Source organism: Camelina sativa, chromosome 7 (assembly GCF_030686135.1).
Source record: "Camelina sativa cultivar CO46 ecotype springtype chromosome 7, ASM3068613v1".
Lineage (NCBI taxonomy): Eukaryota > Viridiplantae > Streptophyta > Magnoliopsida > Brassicales > Brassicaceae > Camelina > Camelina sativa.
The window spans coordinates 14,405,867-14,414,235 of NC_141886.1; the positions used below are offsets into that span (position 1 = coordinate 14,405,867).

The 8,369-nt window shown below is 29.7% G+C and overlaps 1 protein-coding gene across 1 annotated transcript; it reads right to left on the reverse strand.

The window, feature by feature from the left end:
* Nucleotides 1–779: 779 nt before the first annotated feature.
* Nucleotides 780–4,730, reverse strand: LOC104700953 (photosynthetic NDH subunit of subcomplex B 2, chloroplastic). Its single transcript, XM_010416564.3, has 3 exons — nucleotides 4,149–4,730; nucleotides 3,550–3,987; nucleotides 780–1,126 (listed from the first exon to the last, which is right to left on the reverse strand). Exons 1-3 carry the CDS (start codon nucleotides 4,566–4,568, stop codon nucleotides 929–931), a joined length of 1,056 nt encoding a protein of 351 aa, XP_010414866.2. The 5' UTR covers nucleotides 4,569–4,730; the 3' UTR covers nucleotides 780–928.
* Nucleotides 4,731–8,369: the final 3,639 nt, after the last annotated feature.

The following is an 8,369-nucleotide window of genomic DNA, read 5'->3' on the forward strand; positions in this document are numbered from 1 at the left end:
GGGAGACTGATCTTTGGTTTTAGGTTTTTAGCAGCTTTTTAGGGTTCTTAAACTTGTTTACTCTTGGTTTGTTGAATTATTGAGTACTTCCAAGTTTTTAATAGTAATTTCTTCTTCAAATATCCTAATCCATAATCTCTTATTATGATTTCACAAAGACCAAGCTTTTTCCTTTGTGTGATCATGATGATGAGAGAGTAGATCTATAGAACTTTGGGCTAGGTATAGAGGAAGATAGATGAATGATCTATGATGTCTAGGGCTTTATTTATGTGTTTGCTATCTTGTTTAGGGTTAATATTGCTAGATAGCCTTGATCATGCTTTAAATCTAGACATTAGGATTTCCATGTCGAGAAGGTGTTTGATGAAATTCTTGAACCAACCTTTACAAGAGTTTTGCATTTCTACCCAATAGAAATTGATGATTAGGGCGATTAGTGGTATTTAGACTTGTTTTTAATGCATACTTATCTTATGATTACCTTTAGAAATTGTTGATTATTGTTTGATTAGCATAGGATCTCTATCATGGAAATGAATTGATTTGCTTAAGTGTTCTTAGCCATAGGTTTGTTATTGATCATTGCTTAGACATCTAGGATTGATTAGCTATCTCCCAAATCACTTATCTTGCCCAAGGTTCACATGTTTAATCTTGATTTAAAACTGTTTTTAGTTGTATCTTTGTTTAATTTGAGTTTGCATTGTTTTGAGTTAGCTTTGTTTACAAAATCGAAATAAATACCAGCAACATAGATTTGCTGAGACGAAAAGAAATGATGACATCAATTTTTATTTTTACTAAGTTCGTCTCTGTATATTGATCTAGTATACTCATAACATATTTTTGAAAACAAAGAAAAAAAGATTGGCACAGAAAACAGAGAAAAAAAAATTGAAGAAGACAGAAGTATAGTAATTGAAATTTACAAATTATCATGCTCGATTATCATTGCTCCTCTCCATGTCTCTCCAGAGGCTACATCGACAGGGACGAGCATTGACATTGGACCGGTGCACACGAAGTAATGTTGCTTACCATACTTGTCCCACATCGATCCTGGGGATCCCACATACATCTCTTGGAACCCTATCCTTATCATCCTGAAGAACAACCCTCTTCCCTGCAAGATTTAATTAAATTCCGAACTAATCAGATTTTATTTCAAAGTTTGTGTTAGAAAAACTCCCTTAGGAAAAAACTGAGATCCAACATAATATATAAAATATATAAGCTAATTAAATTAGTTTTTGAATTGAAAGTTTTGTAAGACATCGTAGATAATTAAAAATTCAAAAGTAACAACATTGTATAAGAAACATACTCAAATATTTATTCTTTACCAGACGAAAAAAAAAAATTAGTCCTTACCAATTGATTTTGAATAAAAACCTCATGAACTTTAACAGTGATCTAATTAGTTATATGCCTTTGGATGTAACATCCATCTTTCACAAACAAAAAAACATCTATTGTTGTTTGTTTCTCAAATTGATTTTTGCAATCTAAATGTTTTTTTTTTTTTTTTGCACATTTGCTATTTTTTTGTGTTTAAACTTTGTTGTTTGTATGTTTGTTAGGAAATCTCAAAAAGTTCAAAATAGTGCAAGGAAATTTTACAACTTAAGCACCAAAACATAATTCTACAATTGTGACGAGAAAACATAACTTCGCTACTTTGCAAAATTGCAACCAAAACAAGATTTTAATTTTTTTCTGTCAAAATGCAATATCTATCGTAACTCGAAGCATATGAAGTAACAAAAAATGGATGATGTAATTAAACGTATACCTCATGAGTTGGAAAGTTAAATATATATATATATCTCTTCTTCTTCCATCTAATCACTTCTTATTTTCAATTTTAACAAATTAATCCACATCATCAAAGGAACATAAAATCTAAAGTTAATGCATTATTATTAAAAACAATAATTTAAACTAAAATATAAACCAAAAGCGAAATGAAAAATAATACAACAAAAAAATATATCAAAGTAAAATATGAATAAAGATTACATAAAAATAAAATTACATATTATTATCATAACATCTAATAATTGTGTAAATAATTGTAAAAGACTAGAATTAGAGAAAAAATAAAGCGATCATATATTTAATGAAACAACAATTATTTTTAAAAGTAACAATTATTAGGATAAGAAAATCAGATTCTTTTTAAGAAAAACAAAAAATTAAAGGTTTTTTAAATCAAGAGGTTATTCAATTCTTGGTGTTAAATTATAAATTCATGTTATCCATTAAAAATTGATGTATATTATTGTTTTCAATTATCGTATAATATATATATATATATATTTGTTAGTGTTAAATTATAAATTCATGTTACCAATTAAAACCAGAATGATTTGGTGCATATTATTAATTAGAATTTCAATTAATATAAATATTAAAATAGTTCTATTGATATATGTTATTTATCGTTTTCAAAATTGAAAAATGGTGAAACTTGTTAAACGAAGGTATATCCAAAAAAAATATTAATCAAATGCTCAAACACCAAAATAATATATATATATATATATATATATATTTAATAGAAATGTACAATATTACTTGAAATAAAACATATCGAAGAAAAAATACTCTGAACATCACACACACCAAAAAAGAATAATAGTGAAAAATACTAAAAATAAAATTTCGAAAGCTATTTTTAGTTAAAAAATTATAATCATAGTGGTTTTTGTAGAATTAAAATTATTTTTACAAGAATTATATTTTTGAATAAATACACATATTTAAAAGTTAGAGTAATCTTATGAGTTTGTAGGTGTAGGAGAATCAAAATAAAAGAACACTATATAGAAACATAGTAGACTATATATATTTTAAAGTGAACAAAATTATATAGATGAACATAATTTTTCTTTTGTCAAAATAGAATATTTGATGTTATAATATGATTTTTATAGCTAGAAACGAGTCTAATTATGATATTCATTACTATGAAGCAAATTTTAGTACAACACTGTAAAAAAAAATATCACAAAAAATGGTGGATATACTTTTTTTATGACCACATCAGTAAGTAATGATCGCTCAACCGATAAAAAAAAGTATTGAAAGATGAAAAATATGAAAATAGATAGGGTATGTCTTCATAATAAATATATTGTAAATGAGATAATAGAATATGAAAAGAGTGTAGATGCAAGCGACGAGTGTATACCAAAAAAATAAAAAAGAATTGATTGTGAAAAAATGTTAAAAGAAATAAATAAGTTATATATTGTTTAATAAAATAAATTTGACATTTATATAGATTTATATTTTAAATGTTGAGTAATTATAATTATATTTAACTGTTCACATTAGTAGAAAAACATTATAGTTCCCGCTTACCGCGCAGGTTACAGATGGAATTTTGGTATATATATTAAATAGTTTGGTAGCAGATTTGCATCCAAAACATTTTTTTCTTTTTCTACTATGTAATTCGTTTCCAATCCATATTGCATCCAAATGCCGAAACGGACGTAGCATGAAATATCATACCAAATATATATATATTTGTAGAATTACCTGATCTATGGTTTCAAATTTAGAAGGTGGAGTGTTATAGACTGCCTTTAATCTCTCAGCCGGAGGAGCACCATATATTCTACTCATCTTTTTCTCAAGAAGTGTAATCACAGAATCTTCTACTGCCCAAATCCCCGGCTTCTCCCCAGCTTCTTCCCACGCAAACCACCCAGAAGAGTCCACCTTCATTGCCTCTGAAGGAGACAAGAGCTCAAAAGGCGATGACAAAGGAGGGTTGGGGCAATAAGAGCATCCCTTTAGTCCTTGAATTCCAGCCCCACTCCGTTTCTTGAATCTCAAGTAACTCATAATCCCCGGTTTAAGGGTAACGGGTTTTCGTCCATTGTTCTTCACCACCAGAGCTGTAGCCATGCTTACTGGGTATAGAGAGACGATATAGGTTATGTCGAGATGTCCGACCGTACAGCACAGTTCGATCTGAGAATGTTCACAAAGATATCATCAGTGTGGACAAGAAGATTTGATAGATTTTTAAAAATATATATATATTAACAAAAAGAGTTGAAATAAATATACATATTTTATTTTTTTATTTTTTGGGGTGGGCGGGGGGGGGGGGGGGGGGGGGAATCAATCACCTGAACAGCATCAATGGCGTCTGAATCAGTATCCTTGACACTCCACTCATATCCTGAGATTACTGAAGACCCTCCTTTTGGTCCAGTAGCTTCTTTTCCGTTTATAATAACAACACCAACTCCACCTCTAATCTCATCACCGTCAACTGTGTAAAGGACTTCCTCCAACCCCTCGTCTTTCCAGTATACCTTTGGCTTATACGAAACCACATGCGCATTTGATAAGCTCATCTTCAATGAACTTCCATTTCTGACCTTTAGCTCCACCATAGGAACGTTGTTTGATTCCGAGAATTTTATTCCCTTTCGTCCGAATTTATCTTGAAGCCTCTCAATTATTGTCAGTGTCTGAGGAGCTGAAATTGAACTTCTTATGGCTTTTGGTTTTGGGAGAGGAGAAAAAGAGATAAGAGAAGCCATTGATGGAGAGTACTAAGGAGAAGAAAAGATAAGACGAGTGAAGTTTGTAGTCCGAAAAAAGCCTAATCTTTTGCCAAACTTTGTTTTCTTTCGCCGCTTTCTTCCACTATTTTCCTTAGCCTGTGGTTGTCCTTCAACATATAACACACTTTTACCCACAATGATAATAGCCGGAATTAACCCATAATAAATAAAGCCTTTTATTTGATAAAAACTTGTGGCCTAAAAAGTTTGTACAAAACTAAAATACAAAATGAATAGATACGGTATGGGAAAATATTTAGGTGTATTTGAATTTATTTGTTACAAAATAATAGTAGAAAAAATATTTATTCTATATATTTTCTAAAATTAAATATTTAATTTCTTTAATTTCATACTCTGATTTCGATCCTAGTCAGTATTACTATTTGGGTATGGATGCAATATTAAATTCTTTAATTATAAATTTGATAATTTTTAAAAAAGAAACCAACAAAACATATATTAACCTGTGATCTGGTATTACAAATCGATGTAATCGTGTTTAGAGATCTTAATATACCAAATTAACAATAGTGATTGGTATTAATATTAACACCATTGCAGTTATTGGTATTACATGTTAGTATATATTAACTTTATATGTGGAAATTACAATTAGATATGAATATGTATATTTTCAACATTATACATTTAGTATTGTTTATATAGTGAATATTGGTATAAAAAAATAAGCTTTAGCCAATTAAATAGTTTGTTATTGTTTTCTAAGATTTCGGAAACAATAAATATGATCTGTTAAATAATTTTGAAAATATTATTTTATTATTTTGTAAACAAATATAAACTTTTTTTTAGTTAGTTATTAGATTAATTAAAATGCAATAGCATTTTTTGTAATATGTCAGATCAAAGCTGGTTAAAGTTCTAACATTGCATAAATAAGTATATAAATATATATTTAAAATATAAGCAATGTTTTATCTTAGTTTTAAAATATATTTGTAATTATTAAACGATTTAGATATACAAATATTTAATCTTAGTTTTATAAATAAAATTAAGTTGTATAATTGTTCTAAATAGTTTGTTATTGTTTCCTAAGATCTATGAAATAAGAAATAGAATCTGTTAAATAATTTTATTAATAATTTCAAAAATATTTTTTATTATTTTATAAACAAATACAATTTTTTTATCTTTTTAGTGACTAAATTAATTAAAATATAATAGCATTTTCTGTAATATGGCACATGATAGTACGGTTAAACATTAACAATATTTCTTAAATAAGTATATAAAGATATAATAATCATATCATTTGTGTACCTAAAGTTATAATATAATGGCACCTTCTTTTTAAATGATAATTTAAAACTTACACATAACAAAAATGTAAACTCTAAATTTTAGATTTAGAATATCATCTACATTTTTATTTTGAAGGAATGTAAAAGAATTGCATAATAAAGATATTGAAAAACAAATGCAATTAATGTATTAAAAAGAAGTAGAATGTAATACAGATCTAAGTAAAAGAATTGTAAAACAGAAATTAAGAAATCCTAACAAAGTTTGTAAGAATGTAAAATTTGCTCTTAAACCTCTATCGGCAGCTCTCGCTTTCTGTCGTACCGTGTTGTGGCTGTCGAAATAGGAAGGGCTTTATATATGGAAACCACCTGACCTAGCTGCAACAGCTGTATTCCAAAGCATCTGCCCGAAGTTAGGGTCGAGTACCTCTTCGTGTTGGGTTTCGGGTGGCTCTTCTTGTGCTTAGCTCCACTGGTTCGGGTTAAGGCTTCAGGTAGTTCTTATGCAAAATCACACCTTCAAATCATGGTTCGGGTGACTCCTCATTCTTGCTCCTTTTTTACTACAAAACACTTGTTTTCATCCAAAATACAACAATACATAATTAGAAACTAAATATTATATTTGCACCTATTGTGTCGTTGTAATGGAAACGAAATATTGTATTTGTAATTTACCTCCAAATAAAAAGACCCTATAGATGTATATGACAATACTAACATAACCAAAACAACGGAATAGTTGTCGAGTATACAATAATATGTATATGTCAACAATCAGAAATTACGAACTCAAATTAAAAATATGAAAAAAAATTATAATTCCACCTACTTGTGCGCGACGAGCGGCTTCTACACCTAGTATGCGGGTATTGGCCAAGTATTGAAAACAAATGCTAAAATTTTGTTGTTTCCAAACTCTATTATGTTTTGAAATAATGAATCACGGTTTATTTGATCTCTTGTTGGATACACCCAAGACTTCAAGTATTAAAATATGATGTTAGTGCAAAACAGTATTAAATTACCGATAAATCACCTTCTATGGATTTTCTGATTTAGTTAGGATTATATTTTGGAGAAATAGATGTCTTCCCGAATTTCACCATAAAAAAAATTAAGTACTGACAAATAAAAAGTCATCCTTTATCATATAAAACACAAGTCATTTGGCTAATTAAATCTTGCTACGTCAGATTTTTGTTTTTTCTAAACTATATATAATAGCAATCCGAATAAATGCCACCAAAAATTGTGTTTTTTCAATAGTACCTTTTGAATAATTTCTAAAAAAAATCTGTAGAAAATTAAAATTGTGTGTTTTAAAAAAGTTGTGATTGTTCATTATAACTGTTTTTTTTTTGTAAAGTTGCAACTGTTCATTGTAGAGTTGTGTTTATTTGAATATTCGTATCTTTTGAAATCCATATATATTTGTCTGTTCGAATTGTTTTCATTTTTTTGTCATGACACAAAATAATATAAAATTTCAATCTCAACGGTTTTTATAGCTTTCTAAATTATTCTCTAGAATTCATTTTTTAAAAAGTAAAGAAATTCCTCCAATTCTTGATTTAACAAAAGATTTTTGGAATGATGAATCTAATTTTACAACTTTTTTTTTCTTCACCATTACACGCGGAGCTGCAAGCTCTGATGTGGGCTATGGAGTCCCTGTTGACGGCTAGGGTTGATTGTCAAGCCTTCGAGACGGATTGTACAGAATTGATTGCGATGGTACAGCTGCCCGAAGACTGGTCGGCCTTCTCAAATCTGCTGGAAGAGTTCTCCTTGCTCCGGTCTTCTCTCCCTTTATGAAAATCCGTCCCGCGGATCCCACTAGCCCCCCTCTAGCTGCCCCAACGGAGTGTCTGTGGACCCTGCTAGCCCCCCCGCTAGCCGTCCCAACGGACCCCAAGTTGGCCCTGTAGGATATCGATCCTAACCCATCACTGTGGATTTGGATGAATAGTTCCATTTGCCACGGTGATCCTGCGGGCCAGCTTTGGGCCTATAGGGGCTAGCTAGCGGGAGGTTAGTGGGGTCCACGGGATGGGTTGTTACACCTTTCCTTTACCTTGACCAAGATCCCTCGTGAGTCCAATGTCAAGGCAGATTGTCTTGCCCGTTCTTCAAGATCTTTAATTTTTGAAACTTCTTTTGTAAACTCTTATCCTCCTGTTTGGACAACTAATCTTGGAGTAATCTTTTAATTTGTTTAATATTTGGTTGAAAAAAAAATTAATGAAAATACCTAGAGTTTTTTTTCCAAGAGTTAGATGGATTATATATAGTGAGTTTTGGGATTTAACTTTTCAATATGGTAATATAGATGTCTTCTATTTAAAAGCAGTGTATATGTGCTATTAGGTATAATCAAGTGCAAACACAACAGATGCAATTTATCGTAGTACCTTTTCGTAAAAATTTGATTTTTTTTGTTTTTTGTTTTTTTTAATTCAAACGGTTATATCTGTTTATTGTAGAGTTATGTCTTTTCACTATA

Bases quoted from the DNA above. Each gene is read 5' to 3' on its own strand.
- LOC104700953 (XM_010416564.3), bottom strand. From the start codon at position 4,568: ATGGCTTCTCTTATCTCTTTTTCTCCTCTCCCAAAACCAAAAGCCATA. The intron at 3,988-4,148 runs GTGATTGATTCC...GAACATTCTCAG, and splicing joins ACGCCATTGATGCTGTTCAG to ATCGAACTGTGCTGTACGGT. The intron at 1,127-3,549 runs GTAATTCTACAA...TAAATCTTGCAG, and splicing joins AATTTGAAACCATAGATCAG to GGAAGAGGGTTGTTCTTCAG.